Raw genomic sequence first — 23,755 nt, forward strand, 5'->3', positions numbered from 1 at the left:
CAAATGTTTACAATTAATTGATGACAAATAATTCTGTGGATTTCCTTATAAACATGATCATTTATTATGTTCTTACAAAGAATAGTAATAACCTTAAAAAGCAACAATATATTTATGAGATGTGTAACTTTAAACCAATCCAAAACAGCGTGAAAATGCACAGATTACAATTCTGACAAAAGTATACAATACTACTTTTATAATATATATAATGTTTTTTATTCACCAGGATTCATCACCAATTTATCCATCAACCATCTATTTTCAACACAAAACAATAAAATAAATATTGCACCCTTATACCGATAGACAATTGATTAGAATATACCCATAAATATAATACAACCAAAACCATTGCTACCATAAACAAAAAGGTGGATTAAAAAGAAAACCTTCTTCAAAATGCTTCGATTTTCCTTGCTATAATTTTGAGTCAGCTGCAAAAGTTCGAAAGAAAAGTAAAACTCCATCCAACACAGGTTCACGGTTCAGATACAAGGCATAGAAACATTGCTGGTATACGCTTAACACGCCCAACCCCCCATCCCACACTTCCTATTATTCTCCACCATGCCTTAATGTGTTTAGCCTTTTAATTGTAAAAATAGATTTTTTGACAAAGTTAATAAACCGATTTCATGTTCGTTTTTCTTTCTATACTTTTTGTTTACCATAATTATACGTTGACTTCATGGTGTGTATGATGCAAACACAAAAAAGTTTAGACATAAAAAGGTTTTTACCAACCTCCCAAATTCCTTACCCTCTGGTTTTGTTTAAGATGCAAGAGGAAACCAGCATTTTTTGACACAATAACCAAATATTAATCTATTCCGTTATAAGACTATATGTAATTATTGACAGCAGCGGCCAAGTAAATTGTATGCCACATTGACTCAAACCCATTATGTGATGTACAAGCATGTATGTCATATACCACTGTAAAGTGATTAACACATATTCAAAACTTAGAAATCTAATTCATGTACTCAACCATCCCTTTACCACTTAGATACGTATTTTTACTCATTTGTAGTCCCCTAGAAAGTTAAATTTAATTAAAGACCTTTTTTACTAGATTAAAGTTAGATGTTGATGAGCAGCAAACAGCATAACACCGGAACAGACTGTGAGTTACTTGCAGGCTGTTCTGGTTTCATGCTGTTTTCACATAGCCATTTTCACTTTGCTTCTAAGTGGGAAAGGATTAATTGCTAACACATTTATCAGTAAGTCATAAAGAGATAACCTATGTGAAACAGTGCAGCTTATTGTTCTAACTTTGACCATGCGAGTATAAGAAATGTTTTGAAAGCAGAATAAGAAGACCCAAACACATGACCTCTTAAATAAGGAGACTGCATATACAGGTTTAACAAACACCATAGTATAATGGACGCCAAGATATTATATATTTCAGGTCTATTTTGTTATAACAGGCCCCATTAAAGCCTTTTTTTAAATATTTATTTTTGGAACATAACATAAAAATTTGATCTGTATTCCATATAATATTTTCTAGTTTTAGATTTTCAATTTCTTTCTTTATTATGAACATAATAAATTATCTGTACCATTTTATTTAACATTTAACAGTAAATTATTCTAGTTCTCTTAAGCAATATTTTTTCTGACTCGATACAATATTCTCATGCAGAATATGGTCATGGATACCATATGCAATAAACTAATGCAATGGCAGAACATTTTGATAACAACAGAGGCTATAACGCAAATGAAATAAATGAGTTGTGCTGTAAATTACAGCTTTCCCTTCTTAAAACCCTTACACAGTAGCTTTTCTGTATAATAATAATTTAGCTGTGCTCGGCTTAATTATTGTTATTAAAGGAGGCCACTGTGTAAGGGTTGTAACAAGTGAGAGAACTCTTACCAGGTGCATGACCGAGCTGCGAGGGGGGTGGGGCTCTGCCAACAGCTGAGTCGGTGTCTGTCCAAAGCTGCGTATCTGGTTCTCAATTGCCTGAAACAAACAATAGCTTGTTGTGTTGTGTTTAGATTTTACAGGGATTTTTAAGGGATTAATGAATAAGTAAAATTTTGCTTACATATTGAAACAGATATTTTGCAGTTGAACAAAAGACATTTGTATACCAATATGAAACAAAAAGCCATATTTCAAACTGCTATAAAAATTTAATAGCACAAATGTTTGAAAAGCGACCAGGTTTGGTCACCCCAAAATGGCTCCAAACTGTGAAGCAGTATGTACATGTATTAACACTTGAATACTTTTATCAATGGTGTATATATCGCTGTTTGAGGACATACTTCTTTCATGACGTGGTCAGTCATTGTATCCAGGTTGACAGCACCCTCGTATGTGAGATAGTAGAACACATTTGTGGCTCGCACTGCCTCGGGACCTACAGTATGCATTTGTTGTTGAGCATCCACGTGCAAAAATGGGTCTCATGCTTACACACAGGCAGGTACATGTACCTTATCAGCTATTGACACCACTAAGCATTATTTGATTGAATAGCGATCATGGTAGGTAGCACCTGACCACCCTGCATTATTGTGATGGCCGCATATGACAAATATAACTCATTTAAACATGACATGGCTCAGAGCATTGCAGCAACACCTAAACAGTTTGAATGATGATTTTTAGCCGTGCTCTGTGAAAAGGGGGTTTAATGAATGTGCGTAAAGTGTCGTCTCAGATTAGCCTGTGCATTCCACACAGGCTTTTCAGGGACAATCCTTTCCGCTTTATGGTATTTTCTGTTTAAATAAATTATCTTCTTAGAAAAAATCGATTTTGGGCGCAAAGTTTTGTCCCTTATTAGCCTGTGCAGACTGCACAGGCTAATCTTGGACGACACTTAACGCCAGCCCATTTTCACAGAGCATGGCTCATTTGTGTTGGTTTTGTAAGAAATAGTATTGTTAAGATCTTATCAAATTACATTTTCAGAACTTAACTGTCTGTGTGGCAACTTTACACATAACATGTAATGCAGGGTACAAGAAACAAAAACATAATAAATAACCCTTCTTGTGAAATGATGGTGAAAGTTATTAAACAACAAAGGAACCAATAGTCATTTTTGTTGAATAAGATAAGTTGTGTAAAAGCACTGGGACTTTCAAAGTGGGACACGTCATCTTAGAGTTGCCAAAGAGAATCAACTGGACACAATTGTAGCCGCTACCTCTCTGCTTGTATCCAAAGATGAGGTCTATCCAGTGGTGAAGCTGGCACGATACAAACTCTGACTCCAGAGCCTGTAATGAGACACAATAATTGTAAACAGAACAAAAACTTGTATACCACTTAACAGTTTAAACAATTATGCTTCACTGGATCAATCAGATTTGGTTAACAATGTGTTACAGGTTGACATTTAGAAAATGGGTCACTTATGGACTTTATAAAACTGCAACATTTTTACTGTGCTACCTAATTTTGAAGGCCATTGACCAGACATTGAGTAGTTACAAATCCAAAAGCATTTGTCTTTATAATGCCCCTTAGTAATCATGTCCTATGTTTTATAAGACTTAAATGTTTTGTTTTTTGTAATCATCATATTTAGTTGTAAACGTATTTAAATTTACACATTTATCAAAGGAAAAGCTTATACAAATCTTTTGAACAATAGTTTTCTATTCATGTGTGAAACCAATAGTTTACACAAAAGTAAACAAAACTAACATACCAACAGACATACTGTGACATTAAAAACAATACATTAAGTACCCGGTTACACAATATGATACCATTAAAGTAGCTACCATTCTGTTAATCCTGACAAAGTCTTCAGGCCCGCGCGCCCATTTCGGCAGTACAACGTCAGTGACTTTCTTCCCATCATCCATCTTGCCTAGCTCATAGCGGTTGTTGTTCATGAACATTTCAGGCAGCGAGAAGAACTCAGGTATCAATTCCTGTACAGAGATATTTTCAGTACACAAATTTGGATCCGGCAGGGGAACCATTCCCAGTGGAAAACAAGAGTGGCAAACTGTCACAAGATACGCCCGTTTTAAGGCTTTGGACAACTTGATAACTTTACCATGACCCATATTTAAACTTGACCTACATATCAGCTAAACATAACTTCTGACCAAAGTTGGTGAAGACCTGATTAAAACTACTTAAATTAGTGAGCGGTGACCATGCTAAATGCTTGAAATGCACTAAGTGACCTCGTGACCTAGTTTTTAACCTGGCATGACCCATATTTGAACTAGACCTACATGTAGATATTGTTTAGACACAACTTCTGACCAAATTTGGTGAAGATCGGATGAAAACTACTAATTAGAGAGCAGACACCATGCTTAATGCTTGAAATGGTTTAAGTGAACCTGTGACCTAGTTTTTGACCCAGCATGACCCATATTCGAACTTGACCTAAATATTGTCTAGATACAACTTCTGACCAAGTTTGGCGATAATCGGATGAAAACTACTTCTATTAGAGAGCGGACACCATGCTAATTGCTTGAAAGGCACTAAGTGACCCTGTGACCTAGTTTTTGACCCAGAATGACCCATATTCGAACTTGACCTAGATATTGTCCAGATACAACTTCTGACCAAGTTTGGTGAAGATCAGATGAAAACTACTTCAATTAGAGAGCTGACACCATGCTAAATGCTTGAAATGCATTAAGTGACCCTGTGACCTAGTTTTTGACCCGGCATGACCCATATTCTAATTGACCTAGATATTGTCTAGATACAACTTCTGACCAAGTTTGGTGAAGATCAGATAAAAACTATTTGAATTAGAGAGCAGACACTGCTGTGGACGCCACCCGCCCGCCCGCCTACCCGCCGTCAAGGTGAAACTATAAAACGGGCGTATAAAAAAGAATAGTCTTAACATGTCATTGATGTCCAAATCCAGCTCTATAAGTTGACCCTTACAAAAAAGTATTTTGAAATCACTGTTATAATCAATTTTAAAATATTTGTAAGCATAAAATCAACAACATAAAAGTTCCCAATTTTAGTCAAAAGAACATGTTTTTTCCCAATACAAATGGACCAGGCTGGAACCATTCCCAAAATGGTGAAAAAACACACTAATATAGTTTAACTTGTGCCAGAATTACAACATGCAATTTATTTTGTATGGTAATTATCAACTGCAGAAAATTACATATTTTTTTCCAAAAACTTCACCTGTAACTATGTGTAGAGAAATTTCACAAGTAATCCCCAAAACACTATTATTTTGTCGCCTTAAATATGTTGCTTATTTTGGTCAGTAATGCTTGTAGGTAAATACAAGTTTGTGTGTATAATAATTTAAGTACATCAAGAAAGCAATAAATATAACAAGGCTTTGATAGTATTGCAGGCAACACAAAGGTTTCCTCCTGGTCCACTTCAAAACCTCTAACAATTATTATTATTGTTCATTACCTCAATTTAGCAAAGCAATATCAAGATTTGTTTTTTAATATTCACCAGATAATTGACCATTCATGATAAAAAAGGTTGTGAATGTGACCATCATATTGCCATTCAAGTGTATACCAAGTTTCATGATTATATCTAAGGTACCTATAGAATATTCACATTGTTGTGTGTTATTGTTTTTAAGTAAATGTCACGTGACATTTGACATGTGCAGAAATAATGGTTTGCAAATAGCTTAATTGAAGTTTCATGGTCATATTCCATATACATTTAAATATATTTCTCTTCTTTTTGCAGACAGACAGACAGATAAATAAGTGAACAGAGGAAGGGACCAGCAGACATACACACTGAGACAGACAGTGCCCTGTACATACAAAGTTTCATGATAATATCTTATTAAGTTGCTGTGTAATTTTAATATTAATTTATGTTCTTATTTTATTTAAATTGACATGATCGTTTGACCTTTGACCTCAGGCGAAAACTGAAAGACCTTGCAATATTCCCATATGGCCTTTTATAAGTTAACCAAGTTTTGTCCCATTATCTTCAGTACTTTTTAGAATTTCAAGTCCAATTTGCAAACAGACAAGCAGACCTATGCACAGAAGAAGGGATTGATATATGTACAGAAAACTGAATCACTGAATGTGTATACAAAGTTTCATAATAATATCATATTTACCATTTCAGCTATTAAAATATTTCAATTTTAGTGGGCAGACATACAGAAGGACAGATGAACAGTGGAAGGGAATAAATGACAGACTTTGGCAAAACTATAACCATATTTATGTAACAACTTCTATGATATTTCAATATGTACTTTTTTCATATATGTGAATTTTGAGTAATTTCTTTCTATTTTAAGTAACAGCAACTTTACCTTTGATCTTTGTTCGGAAAAATCCATAAACCATACATTGCTCTTTATAAGTGTAAAAAACTTCATCTAAGTCAACTCTGTAGGTGACTAAACATTGATAACAAAACCTGGCTGGACATTAGTACTGGCCATGCCTTACCTTGACATCAGACGTGTCTCGCTGGCAGTTCTTCCAGGCCTGAGAGACGGAGTGGAAGATGCGGTCGGCGTGATCAAACTTGCCTCCCTGCAGGTTGAGGAACATGGACGTGAATGGCTCCTGAAATGGGAGATTTGGTTTAAACCTGTTGAATTTGAATAGAATTAGAATAGGAAAAAGCACATATTGAAGCATGTGAAAATAATGATTGAAATAATAGCTGTGCTGGTGGACTACCTTTCCTAAATTGGGGGATATGAAGAGCATGAATAGAGGACTGATCTATTCAGAAAGAGCTACAAATACTTATATAAAGGAATATTTTAGGTTTGTGTTGAAAGAAGGGATCATTTAGAAAGGTGTAGAAAACTGGAAACACAAGCGATCATTTGTAGTCATATTTTGAAAATAAACAACAAGGGGCAAAATTGTCACAAAACCAGGTTTTTGAAAAAAAAAAGTCTAATAAAGGGAGACAATTACAACTCAAAATGTGCATTCCTACTGATTGTTCATCACAGTTACCCCCCTTGATTCAAACTCGATCTATTTTAGTCGTGGCGACCTTGACCTTGGAGATATCTACGTAATTCTTTCGCGCAACACACCGTCCAATTATGGTGAACAAATGTGCCAAATGATTTTAAAATCTGACAATAAACTAGAGCTTTGTCACAAACGTGACTATTACCCCCACATGCCGCATTGACACATACCATGCTCAATTTTTAAAACGCACTAAGTGACCCCTTGACCTAATTTTTGACCTAGAAAGGCCCATGTTCTAACTTGGCCTTAAGATCATCTCCATAAAACTTCTGACCAAGTTTGGTGAAGATCAGATGAAAACTACTTGAATTAGAGAACAGACACCATGCTCAATGTTAAAAAACGCACAAAGTGACCCAGTGACCTAGTTTTAGGCCCGGAATGTTCAAACTTGTCTTAGAGATCATTTAGATAAAACTTGTGACCAAGTTTGGTGAGGATTGGATGAAAACTACTTGAATTAGAGAGCGGACAACATGTTGAGGTTTAAAACGCCCTAAGATACCCCGTGACCTAGTTTTTGACCCGGCATGACCCATATTCAAACTTGACCTAGACATCATCTAGATACAACTTCTGACCAAGTTTGGTGAAGATTGGATGAAAACTACTTTAATTAGAGAGCGGACAACATTGTGATGTTTAAAACGCACTAAGTGACACCATAACCTTATTTTTGACCCGGCATGACCCATATTCAAACTTGCCCTAGACATTATCAAGATACAACTTCTGACCAATTTTGGTGAAGATTGGATAAAAACTACTTGAATTAGAGAGCAGACACCATGGTGAGATTTAAAACTCACTAAGTGTCCTAGTTTTTGAACCAGCATGGCCCATGTTCAAACTTGACCTACACATCATCTAGTTACAACTTCTGACCAAGTGTGGTGAAGATCGGATTTATACTACTTGAAATAGAGAGCGGACACCATGCTCAATGTGTAAAATGTAATAAGTGACCCTGTGACCTAGTTTTTGATCTGGCATGGCCAATGTTCGAACTTGGCCTTCAGATCATCTAGATAAAACTGCAGACAAAGTTTGGTGAAGATCGGATGAAAACTACTTGAATAAGAGAGAGGACACCATGCTGAATGTTAAAAAACGCACTAAGTGACCCCGTGACCTAGTTTTTGACCCGGCAAGACCCATGTTTCGAACTTGGCCTTAAGATCATCTAGATTCAACTTCTGACCAAGTTTGGTGAAGATCGGATGAAAACTACTTGAATTAGAGACTTAATACGGACCGACAGAAAGACCGACCAACCGACATATTGACTGACAAGTTCACTCTTATATAACCCCCTAAACTTTGTTTTGTGGGGGTATAATGACATAGTTATGGCTCGGACAAGCTCATTTATGGCCATTTTTTACTTTTGAACTCAAAGTGTGACCTTGACCTTGAAGATATTGACGTAATTCTTTCGCGGGACACACCACTTAATGATGGTGAACAAATGTGCCAAATGATTTTAAAACCTGACAATGAATGAAATAGTTATGGCCTGGACAAGCTCCTTTATGGCCATTTTTGACCTTTGAACTCAAAGTGTGACCTTGACCTTGGAGAAATTTAAGTAATTTTTTCGCGCGACACACCGTCTAATGATGGTGAACAAATGTGCCAAATGATTTTAAAATCTGACAATGAACGACATAGTTATGGCCCGGACAAGCTTGTTCCGCCCACCCCCCCACCAGCCAGCCTGCCCGCATTCACCAATCTAATAACCAGTTTTTTCCTTCGGAAAACCTGGTTATAAAACAAAACACAACTTTTCAAGAAAACATCTAATGGTGTCATGTAAGATAGTCCAAATACTAAGGTGGCAAAAATTAAACTATAAGGTTGCCCAGTTGCATAAAAATGCTCAACTTGTCTGTTTATTTAAATTTTTGTATTTTACCCTGTATTATGTGTTATTTTTAAACAACCGGTCTGTCCAAATTATTTTCAAATGTTTGATCACCATTTGTCCTTCAGAATCTATGTCTAAAATATACAGTTCTAAGACTGTTGCTTTCACTGGACATTAAATTTATGAGTTAATGGACCAAAAAGAGGCCATATATATATAAGCCACATTCTGAGAAAACTAGGCTTAACGCATGTGTGCAAAGTGTCTTCACAGATTAGCCTGTGTAGTACACACAGGCTAATCAGGGAAAACACTTCACGCTGTAAAGGTTTTTTTCATTTAAAGGATGTCTCATCTTAACAATAAAACATGTAGGCGGAAAGTGTAATCCCAGATCAGTGGTCATATGACACCCACCACTCGTTAGAGCCAGTTGAGTGTGAATGTGGCAGTAGTGTTTGCTGTAGTGGAAAGGAGGGATCTGGTTGTGCTGTTCTGAGAAAACAGGGCTTAATTCATGTGCCTAAAGTGTTGTCCCAGCTTGTGCAGTCTCCACAGGCTAATCAGGGATAAGACTTTCCGCCTAAACTGGATTTTTACTAAGAAAAGAATTCCCTTAAATGAAAACTACCATAAACGCGGAAAGTGTCGACCATGATTATCCTGAGCGGACTTCACAGGCAAATCTGGGTAGAAACTTAATAATTTATATGCATTAAGCCCATTTTTCTCAGAACAAGGCTAAATTTATGAGCCACTATACCCACAAGTTGCCCTGTTTATCAAACTCACCACTCGTATGAGCCAGTTGAGTGTGAATGCGGCGGTGGAGTAGTGAGTGCCATAGTGGAATGGAGGGATCTGATCGTGTTCCCACGTGTTGTAACGATCCTCAAAGAACTCCTTGCGACTCGGGTTCAACGCACCCACAGGCTGCAAGTGAGGCAATACACTTAAGGAACAAGCGTTGACATTTAATTGTTGATCTGCAAAGTAATATTGAATGAGAATTCTGATGATTGATTAACTAACAAAGGTTCAGATAGGGAAGTTCAATTGTTACACATCAGAAGCAGCAAAGAAATGGTTTTACTGGTATTAACTAGTGAATATACTCTGACAATCATTCTTATAGGATATCTTTTTGCAACGAAAATAATATCTTTAAATGTTGTACGCAGGATCGTTTTTTTTTTAATTTGTATTGGGCAGAAAATTTTTTGTTGTCTTTGTCAATAAAGAAATCAGTAAATGTCCTAGTCACTGTGGTGGAGATTTTTTTTTTTTATAAGACATTGTCAAAACATTAAATGGAATCCAAACACATGACTTCAAATCAGGTAAGTGTTAGCACGCTACCTTTGAGAGATCCCGGAAGTTATTGGGCTGAGAGAGATCGAGCTCATCTGTGTCATAGTTGACTATCACCCAAGGAAACACTGGGTACTGGTTCAAGTCATTGTAGGTGCGACCTGAAAACAAACCCAAACACCTTGTTGTAAATATTACATGTAATCCATTAATGGCACATGCATGTACAATATTGATACCTATGAGATGAACTCATCAAGATAAAATACCATATGTTTGTCTAGAAAAAGCTGTGCATTTGTTGAATTAATATTACTATCTTTGTTTTCTTCCTTCCTTTTCTTTTTTTGCCAAGACTGATACTTATGGGATAGATATTCACCTGGTGAGAAATGGATGAATAAGCATCAGCTACCAAAAATAAATGAGCTGTGCTCTAGGAAAACAGGGCTTAATGCATGTGCATAGTGTCGTCCTTGGTTAGCCTGTGCAGTCATCACAGGCTAATTAGGGACAACACTTTCCGCTTATATGGAATGTTTCATTAAAAGGAAGACTGTTGTTAGAGAAAATCAATTTATCAGAAAGTGTTGTCCCTGGTTAGCATGTGGGAACAGAAAAAGCTGTTCAAGGACAACACTAAGGCACATATATTAAAGCCCATTCTCCCACAGTGAGGCTCTAATAGTTAAGGTATCTGAGGTTTTATTAAATAATTAAATTAGTTTCCTTATATAGCAATAACGTGTATGCAGAGTTTGAACCATTGTTGTTAATTTACAAAGCATTTCCCAATTACCAGCTATGGTGTTAAGGTACATAAGATAATCAAAGTTGGAGATTTCTCGCCGCTGCCACTTCTGGGTCATCTGTGATAACTTAAAGAGCTGCTTGCCTGATGCAGAGGACATTCGTCTATAAAAGAGAACAGTACAAACATATGAGCCTCATTCTGCAAAAACAGGGCTTAATGCATGTGCTTTGCATTTTGACCCAGATTAGACTTTGCAGTCTGCATAGGCTAATCAGGGATCACACTTTCCATTTAAAAAAAGATTTTTGCAAAGAAGGGACATCCCTTCAAACATTGTGTTTCCATAAAAGTGAAGTGTTGTCCCTGATTAGCCTGTACTGACTGCACAGGCTAATATAGAATGACACTTTTTGCACATGCATTAAGACCAGTTTTGCCTGTATGAGGCTTATATGATTTATATGAATGAATAAAACAGGTATGACCCAAAATTTAAGCTCATGATTGCAGAAAACCAACTTTTAACTTACCATTATCACGTGAAAATGTCACATTTTTTCTTATGACATTGATCATAATTACAATAATCATTTTGTTATGTTTATGTGAAACAAAAAATCATTCAAATTACTACAATCAGAATAACAATTGATAACACAGCCCCACAAGACATGGATTGCAGGTATGTTCATTTTAGGCCATGTGAAACTGAGTATTTGCTATGCCTTTCAAATAAGACATTAAGGAGTGAAACTCTCCAAAAGGACACACTTTCAAGGTCTTTACAAAGACACCATGTACTGATTCTTCAAAGGAAACATACTGACGGGTGCCTTCAGTAGCCCAAGGTTTCAATTCAAATTTTTACTCATTAAAATACCGGTAGGTTTAAACCTCAAGTGAAACTTAAACATGTTCGACTCTGTTGCCCTGTATACCTTGACTGGCTGAGTCCATACTTGACCCCTACGCCGACCCTGGGTAGCACGTTGATCACCTTCTTTACGGTGGCATGGTCAGGGAATGCAAACATGATTGCGGCTGAAAGGCATATCAGTACCGGAAAAAAGTTACACAATAGAGCCCCCGTTTACGGAAACATTCTTAGACGTTTGAATATATTTCATTGTATTTTGATACAATTTTGATATAATTTTGATTCAATGATCTCAATGGATTGCACACTTTTATGATACACTAACTCTAACTAAAACCATGATACTACTGATAGTTTAATTTTGCATCAATTTTTACGCAATGCATGTTAACTAAACATTTATAAACTTTGTGTATTAAAAAATAAGAAAACAATGTTGTATCATTGTCAAATACCTTTAAATGAAGATTCTTATAGTAAAGGGTTGTTAAAACATTTAAAGCCTTTTAAAAACAGTACGATTTCAATACAAATTTTGTGGTAAGTCTAAGAATTGGATGGTTATGACATGATTGTCATGATAACAAGGATATACAACACTTTCTATCCAGATGTATTGTGTCTTTCTTTTTCTGTAAACAGTAAACATGGAATTACTGTATTAGTCATTCAAAGCAAAAGTGTAACAAAATGTTATCATTTTTTATGTATTGTTACTGGATCATTTATTTGTTTGATGCTCTTTTTTAATGCCACTTTGAAATGGAGCAAAACAGCATTGCGAAATTAAGATTTTTTTGCTTCACCTGTCTTCAGATTATACTAGCCTTATTGCATTGAATAGTCTTTCATTAAAGGGGCCTTTTCACAGATTCCGGCATATTTTGAAGTTTGTCATTAAATGCTTTATATTGATAAATGTAAACATTGGGTCTTAAAAGCTCCAGTAAAAAATCAAGAATAAAATTAAAAAAGGAAAAAAAAGTAGCCGGTACCAGGGCTTGAACCAGTGACCCCCGGAGTCCTGGAGTTAGTCTGAAGTAAAAGCGCATTAGCCCTCTCGGCTCTTCCGCTGTATATACACTGTTTAAGTATTTTATACCTTATATAAGCAATCTTCGTAGTTTCATAAATTTAAACAACAACAACAGAACTTTCCAAATTAATCAATCGTTTCGTGTTGCAACGCTTTATAATTTTTAGGTTTTCAAATCGTCAAAAGATACATATAATGGCTATATTGGACTATGGTAAATGTTCAGTAATACTGTTTCCTCACAAATATCATAACTGAAATGAAAATTTGCGAATCTGAAACAACTTTTTTCAATTTTGTCAATTTACCAAACCGTGAAAAGATCCCTTTAAGACCTTTACAACATGTTAAAGGGAAGAAAATAACAAACTTAGTTAATAATTGAAACAGGTTGAAGGCCTGGTTGTATAAAAACACAATATAGTGTATGTAGTTGTTAATTTAAATCTATATAAGGATACAAAAACAAAAGGATAAAAAACAAAACACATGATTAAATGACCAGACTTACAGCATGGTATCTTGGTATGTAACTAGCAACCATTTTGCAGTCAGTGTGCTACGTATACAATATGATTATATACTACAATTTCAGTACCGGTACTGTAACAGGTCTGTGTCCGATATATGAAAACAGTGTTGCTTGTTAAGTTTAGTTATATCATAATTGCGATGCTATACTGTTCTACATTTTAGCCCAATGTTGGTGTATGGTATATAAATAATGTGATGGTGAACAAAGAGATTTTGCCATAACCTGCCGACAATAACTATGCATTCTACAATATTGTTCTGAATCTTTACTGTTTAATCCCACCTAATTTTAGTACCAGCAGAAAATATGCATGCAAATGTCTCTACTTCAGCGACACTGATTCAGACTGTAAATCTTATCTATTATCAGAGTTGCAATACTGTTTGTACCATGAAGCTTAGTTTAACAGTTCCCTTTCATTTTTACTTATTGTCCATATACGCTGATCATATAAACAAAACATTAGAGCTTGCAGAGACACTTGGAAATATGAATGTAACAAGAGCACCGCATAACGGGTGCAAACGCTCGGCTGTGGATGCAGTTTTGAATAAATGCTTTTTTAAAAAATTTTTTTAAAGGTCACAGTGACCTTCACCTTTGACCTATTGACCCAAAAATGGTTGTGGCGTGTAGAACTCATCAAGGTGCATCTACATATGAAGTTTCAAAGTTGTAGGTGCAAACACTTTGATTTTAGAGCCAATGTTAAAGTTTTATCACAGCGGACGGCAGACGAAGGACGACGAGCTAGCTATGACAATACCTCAGGTTTTCTCCAAAAACAGCCGAGCTAAAAATTTCTTTAGTGCTCATAATTGAACTTTTATTTTGAAAACACTGTTAGCTAATGATAGAGGTTAAAATCTGGCAAATGGTTTACTGAACTAAAATGTACCTCTTGCTGAAATGATAAAAAAATGAAGAATACCATAATAATTTAAAGATGGATTTTTTTTGGGGGGGGGATGAACATATTTCAAAAATCCTTTGTTTGCATGCATGTTTTAATTGATTTTTATTCACATTATACATATATAAACATATAAATACTTTGAGAAAATCGAATGAAATAAGTCCGTCTTTATTCAGGGGGAGCAACTCCTACTGCCACACTGAACAAGAGTTACTTCCCTTCCACAATCAAATTTGAAATCTAGGCTTTATTACGAATAATAATGATTATATAATAAGATGAAAAACAATAATAATTATTACAATAATAAGTATAAGTATAATTATTACAATAATACGTATAAGTATAATTATTATATTTATACGTCAGTTATCTAGGAATGCATACAGCATTAAAATCACAGTATGATACAAAGAATTCTACACGCGACTTCAAAGAGAACTCGTGTATTTAATTCTATAAATGTTGTATTCATGGCGTATGTCTTACTTCTGTTTGCGAGGAATATTTCGATGGCGACATTCTGCAGCAGGTAGCGGCGCGAGAAGATGGCGCGAATCTCGTTGAAGTTCCACTTGCCATGCAGACAGTCGATGTAGGCCAGCACCTGAAACATACGAGTGCGGGAACCTTAGAGTTGAGTCGTTCTCTGAAAAAGCGAGTTTGAATGCAATTCTGAACTGGACTTTCTCTTAGAAGAGACATACGTCAAACGAAAAATATCATTCAAGCGGAAAGTGTCGTCCTTTATCAGCCTTAATTCTCGTGTTTCAATTCCTACGCACCAGAACTCAAAATCGTTGTTTATTGACCAATTAACAATTGAAAACACAAGCTTCGGGACGTTAGGACCCAAACGTGCTGTCACATAGATTGCACATGCTTTGCATGTACACAAACCAGCAAAGTGACGTCACTAAACAATTAATACTATTACATATTTCATGCATGAATTCGAATGTTCGCGCTAATTGACTCACAAAAGACAAATGTGCTAATCAAATATTAATATCGATAGCTCCCTGAGCGGAGATACATCGGCCGGCACGCACGTCATTTGTAAAATTTTGACGGAAACTCAATGTCGTATGCCAGGAACTCTTTCGAACAAAATAGGCCCACAGGGACGGTTTCCTTGGTAACAATTTCCACGAGTAGATTTTTAACTGACACCAACAGAAATGTGTATTTTCCTAATTAGAAATTATACCCATAATTGACAACTTCATCCGTCGCAGTTGTCCCTGGAAACTACGCATATTGTTGCCACACGAGATTTACGTGCCACACGAGAATTACGTGCGGCGTCTTGCAAAAAGAAGGGAGCGAAAAGGCATGCCGTCACGGAAACATCTCCTTGAAAGCGTACATGTCTGGAAACTTACTTTTCTTGCTGTCATTGTAAAGTTTGTCTTGCTGTCATTGTAAAGTTTAAGAAATTAAGTAAAATTTATAAAACACGGGACGGCTCAAAGTACCTAAAACGCTTATCGTTCTGAGAACGAATACATGTATTATTTGTACCGTAGTTTATTTTCATGGATTTAAGCTATAGCTGTCTTAATGTGCACTAAAATCACTCAATAAATAATAAAAAGGCATTTAACGCAGAAATTTAAATATGTACTAGATTAAGTAACACATTTACATAGTTGACATAGATAACTTAAAATCTTCATTCAATGACAAATCTGTTTCAGACAGACAATACAAAAACCTTTCGGGACAACTCAATATTTTGATTTCAAAGCAATTATGCATTTGAGTGTCGTGACTTTTTGCAATAAGAATGGATTTACTAGAGATTACTGTTTTGAAACAATAGTTGCCGGTGAGTGACGTCTTCATTTTCCCGGCAAATGAGTTCGTTTTCCAGCCGGCTAGCTCATCACAATTTCATTTCACGCTGGCAAAACAAACTATCAATACAGCGTTACGGGAAAGCCACTGGCATGCTATGAAACCATTTTGCTTGTTCTGTAAACTATCCCTTCGGTCGATCTAAATTGATGGAATGACTATTTTATTCGTATAATTATTCCATTCCGCTCCGACCTCCGCCGTTCCAAAACAAACTCCGACCTACTCTATCATTTCTGATCGAAGAATCGCTAAGGACGAGAAACAGGCAATTAATTCCGGGTCCGGACGCGTAAAATCCCGAGTTGTCATGGTAACTGTACGGCTACGGAATTAGAAACGACAAATATTTCATGTGAACAACTACATCTCGCGTGACGAAGCTGATTCGCCGGCAAGGCCAGGCAGCAAGATGGCGGCCTTAGGGAGATTCCTCCTCTCCATAACTTGATATGTATCAGCTACAACAGCCTGCGCTGGCCGCTTTGACGTCCATCTCCGTTAATTCGAGGCGACGCAACCGGCAATTTCTGATCCCCGCACTACGGAGACTGGTTTTACTGTCTGAAGAGATGTAATGCCGGTCTTATTCGCGACGGCATTTATTATCGATCACAAAGGCCGCGTAAATAGTTTTAAATTCTAATAGCATTGTTGTCTCAGATATGATGAGGAGGAAATGTGCCTTATGATAATCAGTTCTTAAGAAATACAATGACACGAAGAGATAAGGTAACATGATAAGATTTGTAAAGGCTAGATATGGGAACTTAATTTTGTTGTAATAAAAAATTAAGGGAAATTTACGGCCATATTTATTAATAGTTGTAAATTGCAGTCTTAATTCATTAAACATCAAAATACTGTCACAAAACGCAGCGTCTCTTTACAAGTGATTAATATAGCACACATCTCTCTCCTGAAATTTTATTAATTTTCAGGAAACAAAACTCCGCATCTGAAGGGCTCGTTTCAATTTATTTCTTACAATGTCCGCATCTGAGACCACGCGACAAAGGTGTAAGTAAACTTCAATTAATCTCTCGCTATCTCGTCTTATGATCTAATATCAGCACACCTGTGGCCATCATGCCCGGAAGAAGACAAGCTCGGTTTCATCCATCGCTTTAAAGCGATACTATTAGCAACTTTGACTTAAGAGCTTCGTTCTAGGAAAACTGGGCTTAATACATGTGTTAAAGCATCATCCAAGATAGGCCGTGTAGACTGGAATCAGGGTTGACACTTTCCGGGTTAATGGAATTTTTCGTTTAAAGGAAGTCTCTTCTTACCGATACTCCACTGAAGGCGGAAAGTGTCGTCCTTGATTGGCCTGTGCGAACTGCCTGTAACGTAAATATTGAAATTATTTAAAAAAATGCCCGATATTATTAAAATTTTACATATCAGGGTATTTTTCTTTGATGGTACCGTACGATAAACCCATCGATAGCGCTACCCTCCGTCAGGCGCGTTCCTTCAAATGGGCAATAAAGTATGGATCCTCATTTTTACTACGTAACAAACATACAACAATCTATAACACATAAATGACAGAGCATCTTTAACACAGTGAAGACATGTCACGACGAATTTTAGAAGTAAAGTCGCGAGTCAAACGACAAAGGGTACATCTTGACAGCAACTTAAAAAGCGAAAACAAGGCCGAGGAATCGGGTTTCTTGTGAAATATGGCGGCGGGCAAATGGTGGGTTGGTTGAAAGATTGCGTTGACAACATATTGGACAACGGTGATAATTAAAAGATTAAATTATTTCATAACTTGACAGGAAGTTAATTACGTTCCCTCGGTGTGAACGTTTATTTTCCACGAGCAGGTGTTCATTGCCGCTTGATTTAGCAATGTTCTTTCACTGAAGAGACGTCTCCGCCATGTACATGAACATACTGGTCGTAAATTACAGTCAGTTTAGTAATACTTAGGTTACAGGTTTTAGCTTTCTTGATATAGAAACTTCCACACGTTCAACAGTGAACATCAGCATTGAATACAAGAATTGATTAGGGAAAAGCAAACGAAAACATGCTGGTATATATGAGCCGAGCTCTAGGAAAATCCGACTGTACGCATGTGCGTAAAGTGTCGCCCCATGCTTATATGGGACGACAGTTTCCGCTTGTATGGATTGTGTCCTTTACATTTAATTAGGCCTACATTTAATCTCTTCTATACGATAATCAAGAGTAAGCGGAAATTATCGGCACAGATTAGCGTGTGTGGACTGCAAAGGCTAATATGGGACGATACTTTAGGCACATGCAACAAGCCTCGATTTCAGAGAGCGCGGCTCATACAAATGTATGCAGTGCAGATATGCATATACATGTACTGTAAATTCTGTTTAAATTATATTCATCTAGCAGTTATTTATGAGACAACGGCGAGTTGCAGCCTAATGCAGAAGTTAATGGGAGTTGACAGGTTCGATGCCGGGCCTGATTGGATAGGTAAGCATGCGGAGATGCTTGCGGTGATAGTTGTGTATGTGAATCATCAAATTATCTGACTCTTGATGTGTGGCCAGACGGACAGGAACCGCATGGGTTTTGAGGGCAGCTTTCCTTGAGTTATGGGACACCACGTTCTGCTGCAAACCATTGCTCCTGATTTCTATCCGTATGGATGGGCGCTTAAATGGACGGCTCGCCTCGCTGTAACTGTCGACTGGGTCGGCAACTGGTAATGCCTGATCGTGCCCTTTAAGGGGCTGGAACATTCGACCTCTCGCTGCTGTAGGAAAGCATTTACCACTAGGTCAGGGAGACGGTGTATAGGTTTATCATTCTTGTGTCGGATATTTTACGAATATTATTTTTGGTTAATAAGTCGGTCTCGTGAATGTGGGATACATTGAGAGGCATTCAGAACTGTTTCGGAAGCACGGGTCGTTCGTCTAGATAATGACTTTTTCTGTTGTGAATTCGAGAGTGCAATGCGGCAATTTTTAAAGTACATGTAGTATGAAGAGGTTTCATGAATTTATTATTCCGTCGCACGCACGGTTCTATATCTACAAACGCATTGGTAGCCTCTTATGATTTAATACATTTTGTATTTCAAAAGACATCCTACATGATCTTACTCAACTTCCGACGCAGCACGCCTAGAACGTTTCTCCCACCACGTGTTTCCTATCCGTTTCACCCCACCCACCAGTGCACGAGACGCGATAAACGTGGGCGCGAGCGGCCGACAGGTGGCGACATCATCGCCGCTGCAACCACGTTAAATCAAACGTCAGGCAAGTTATACTTGTGGTGAATACTTGCGGTCAATAAAAACGTCCATCTTTCAATGACACTACCCCGGCTCGTTACTCATCGAATAGCTTCCCACATAATTACCTCTGACACTATAGTTTACTGTTTTATTTTTAATTGTATTGTGAAATATAAGAACTGGCATATGAATAAATAAATGAAATATATCGATATAAATGGTAATTTAACAAAATGAATAGTAAATAAATAAATGCTAGTAATGAAAAATAACTTTATTAATAAATCGATCAATAAATGCACATTTTATCATTCTTATAGTTGTGTAAGATAGAGATGAAAAATTAAATAAATGATTGTCCTAGATTTAAAAAACGTTACATGTAATAATAAATTAAATATTATTAAAGTGATTGTTCAGCGTGTTTTACGAAATCTTACGCAACTTATTGTCACATTTTTTGACACGTCCGTTTACAACATGTCCAGCCCAGTCGATTTTAAAAGACGTTATCGATTTGGAAAACCGATGTATTGATTTATCGATTTTAAATCGACGCGCCAGTCAATTAGTATCACATGCATAATCATCACTGCCTGCAAATGCTCATAAATTTTGTAAGCAAGACCCTGTTGTTAAAACAAAACGTTATTTATTGTTATTTATCGGTCCAATCTGGAGCCTTATAAAACGCTTACAAGGGATCGTCTAGCCAGTTTTTACAACATTACAAACCGATTAATTTTCTTTAGTTAACAATTGACAATTTAGTCAGGGCGGTTTTGTTGGTGTACTTTTTCGAATTCTAAGAAATGTCGATCTTAGGCCACCACGAAAGTCAACGTTAGATTTGAAACAACAACTCTTCCGTAAACAGCAATTCGCAATTTGTATTGATTGCAAACCGTTAATAAGGAAAAAGCCATACACTTTTATCATGAGTTCTTCTATAATTGCTCATTCGCGAAATTCACGTCATATAAACAAAATAAAATGTTCCACATCATTCATAACGGATAGGAACTTAAACCAAGAATATTTCTTACAGAAATTCCTTTAAGCAAACAGCGCAGACCCTGATGAGATGCCGCATCATGCGGCGTCTCATCTGGGTCTACGCTGTTTGCCACGGCCTTTTTTATAGACGCTAGGCATAAATGGGTTAAACCAACGCTTCAAGTTTGTATTCAGTTCTTTCATATGATTCATAAATTCCACCAACCATCACGTCCTGCAACATATGTGCCTTTATAACGTAAGACATGGAGCGGGGACAAAGCGAAATTGTTAACCTCTAGATGATGATGATTTCACAGAACCACCTTAGCCGACGGCTGCCGTCGGTGACCGCTGTTGGCTGCCAGGTGGTCAATATGTCAGGGCGGACATTCGTCCGGTCAGCACGAACATGCAGAGGCTGGCCGTCAGTTAGTGGTGATTATCACTGTGATTAATACGGTCATCCATTAGACCCGCATCGCGTGCAGAGTCGTATAACGGTGAAAAGGCTAAGATGGATTGAGGGATCTATTGTTTTACATCCACTTGGAGGATAACAGTATTTTATTTTTTAATTTAATATAGGGTCAAACATGTATAAATGCAAGATGACGCGTAAATGTTTTGCGATCAATTTTTGGCTAAGAGTGATAATCGGTAACTGGCATTTGAACAGATTGAATTATCAATCTGCCCTAGTGTTGTTTGCAGTTAAGCGGATTGACAAAATTACATTTACCGCTGATGTGTTTCATTGAGCACCCATCCTACACAAGGAGAATAACTGGTTATGAATGCGGAGATGGGTGACACAATACTTTATTTTCATTCACAAAGCGAACTTGTACAGCACTCTTGGTACAAACTGAAAGTCTACAATCGCACGTCTTTGGACAGACTGACCTCGTAGTGAAAGCTGAAGGTTCGAAACATGGACCACTGCGCATTCTGTTTGGACAAAACTATTACAAATATTTGGGAAGCAAGAATCTCTAATAAACCCATACTCTATTCTTATGCTAAATAAAATTTTTACATCACGATGATTTAATACATTACATACTTTGTTTCACCTCAATCAGGCTCAATGTTCAATGACTCTTGTAAGTAAATTAGCCAAATACATATAAAAGATGAAACGTTCATATTTATAAATAGGGCATTTTTATTGTCAAACTATAATGTTTAACTATATTGTAAAGTGCTCGTGATTTATTTTTAAGGTTATAGATTTGAGGACATCATGTTTACATTCGAGTAATTTCAACACGTTGATGTCTAATGCCAAATTGGCATGAAATAAGTGTGCTTTACTGCTTCGAGTCTTTTTTTCAATCATTCCGATTATAAGGGAACACTGTCGCGGGTTGAACGTGCAACATTTCCAAACAAATCCTTTAGATTCCTGACACAAATAAAGATACATACATGTATTCAGAATATGTACCCTATAACACTACGTCGTATATGTAAGTACATTTTAGGGCCAAAGTTTAGGCTGAAAACACGAGTTTCTTCTCCAAATGAATATTTGATGGCGGTTGCCATGGAAACTGGGAGTATGATGCCAAGTCCTGTTAGTAATTGTTGCTGAAAACGACACACGGAATGGTATTCTCTTGAGAATTCAGCAGACTTTATTTCTTGTCATGCGAATGCAACCTCATCTAAGGTTCTCAGAAACATTCACAAAGCATTATCTACATTTAGCTTAAGGGCCTTTTCACAGATTTTGGCATGTATTGAGGTTTGTCATTAAATGCTTTATACTGATTAATGTAAACATTGGATCTAAAAGGCTCCAGTAAAAAAAACAAGAAAACAATTTTTAAAACAAAGAAAAAAAGTAAACCTCAACAGGGCTCGAACCACTGACCCCTGGAGTTCTGGAGTTAAAATCTACCCAATAAGACTACTCGGCCATCCGTGCTCATTACCAATAAGAATGTATTTTATACTTTATATAAGCAATCCTCGTAGTTTCACAAAATATAACGACAAAAACAGAGCACTCCAAATTATTCAATCGTTTCGCATTGCAACGCTTTATATTGTTTTATGTTTTTAAATCGTCAAAAGATTCATATAATGGCTATTTAAGAGCATGGTAAATGCTTCAGTATAACTGTTTCCTCACAAATATCATAACTAAAACGAAAATTTTCTATTCTGAAACAACTTTTTTTTTAATTTTGTCAATTTACCAAAACGTGAAAAGGCCAACTTAAATAAGTACGAATGTGTAGCATGTCAAAATGTATGTACATGTATTGATATTATGCAAGTATTTTCTGTTTGCTTATTTGTTGTTTTTAATAAATTCACTTAATTAATACATGTATTCGGAGGAAAAACGCAACTCGCTACCACTGGACCATTCAGACTTTCGAAATTAATAGCTTTTGAAATTAATAGCGTATTTAACACGCTATGTGAGTAATACGATTATTTTGCGAAATATCGAAGAAAAGAGCTACACACGCTTTAATATGTTTACGAGCTTAATTGATTATTATTTATGCACGAAATTACATATTGTATACTGTTCTTGGTAAGGACTATCATTTCGCTTGTTTGAATATACCGTCATGAACAGATCATATTCAGAATTTACGACAAAGTTTATAAAAATCAGTGTATTTGAGTATTAAGACGATGTAGTGTTGTATAAGTCTAAATAAACTGCCTGATGTCTGTCTGTCTGTTTTAAAAAGTTGCCATTTTGCCAAACCGTGAACACGTCCCATAAAACATCGTTCATTCGATGTAGCAGGATTACGTCATAATTAGGAGCGGTAGGAATTATCTGGCCATAACGAGACGCTCAATCAAACATAACTGGCCATATGCTGCCATCAGTCGTCACCTCTAAGGCCCGTGCCCATACAGTACCCATTCTAGCGTAACCAAGATAACGAGAACAGCCTCTCGTGTCGGGTCGTCCTTTTATCGGCCGCACTTTAATTGTTCCATAATTAACTCCTCAAAGACAATTGAGATGATATCAAAAGCGCATGCCTCATCATAATTATCATGAGTTAGCGTCCCTTATCGTCTGAATCTATTTGAGGGGGCTATCAAATTGGCCGATGTCCGGCTTCTCGTACCCCGTGACTCTGCGGCGGACCGAACATTTCGGACCACAAGACATTTGTCGCTCGTTTTCATTACTATTGCGCAACACATCAAACAGCTCGTAATTTCCACAGAACGATCTGCAGCTCATGAAAGAGATTTCCGAGACAGCAAAGTGAATGGTTCGTTACTTGGGCAATTGCGATGGCCATGAAGCTTGTGTCAATTTGTGTTATACACCTCTATCATGGTATCAAGTATTTCTTTATTGGCAGATTTATAATTCCTTACAGTGCCCAA

At 36.7% G+C, this 23,755-nt stretch overlaps 1 protein-coding gene across 3 annotated transcripts in view; it reads right to left on the reverse strand.

The window, feature by feature from the left end:
- Positions 1-23,755, reverse strand: part of LOC127841632 (neurobeachin-like) — a 232,466-nt gene that overhangs the window by 17,382 nt on the left and 191,329 nt on the right. For 2 of the 3 annotated variants that reach the window (XM_052370615.1, XM_052370614.1), the window contains 11 exons: positions 14,770-14,887; positions 11,855-11,957; positions 10,962-11,077; positions 10,211-10,323; positions 9,644-9,784; positions 6,433-6,552; positions 3,766-3,918; positions 3,183-3,255; positions 2,293-2,387; positions 1,895-1,984; positions 393-437 (listed from right to left, as the gene is read on the reverse strand). In XM_052370615.1, coding sequence (XP_052226575.1) covers positions 393-437; positions 1,895-1,984; positions 2,293-2,387; positions 3,183-3,255; positions 3,766-3,918; positions 6,433-6,552; positions 9,644-9,784; positions 10,211-10,323; positions 10,962-11,077; positions 11,855-11,957; positions 14,770-14,887 — 1,167 coding nt within the window. The remainder of the gene's footprint in view (positions 1-392; positions 438-1,894; positions 1,985-2,292; positions 2,388-3,182; positions 3,256-3,765; positions 3,919-6,432; positions 6,553-9,643; positions 9,785-10,210; positions 10,324-10,961; positions 11,078-11,854; positions 11,958-14,769; positions 14,888-23,755) is intronic. The other variant, XM_052370616.1, reaches the window with a different exon arrangement.

Source organism: Dreissena polymorpha, chromosome 8 (genome assembly GCF_020536995.1).
Source record: "Dreissena polymorpha isolate Duluth1 chromosome 8, UMN_Dpol_1.0, whole genome shotgun sequence".
Lineage (NCBI taxonomy): Eukaryota > Metazoa > Mollusca > Bivalvia > Myida > Dreissenidae > Dreissena > Dreissena polymorpha.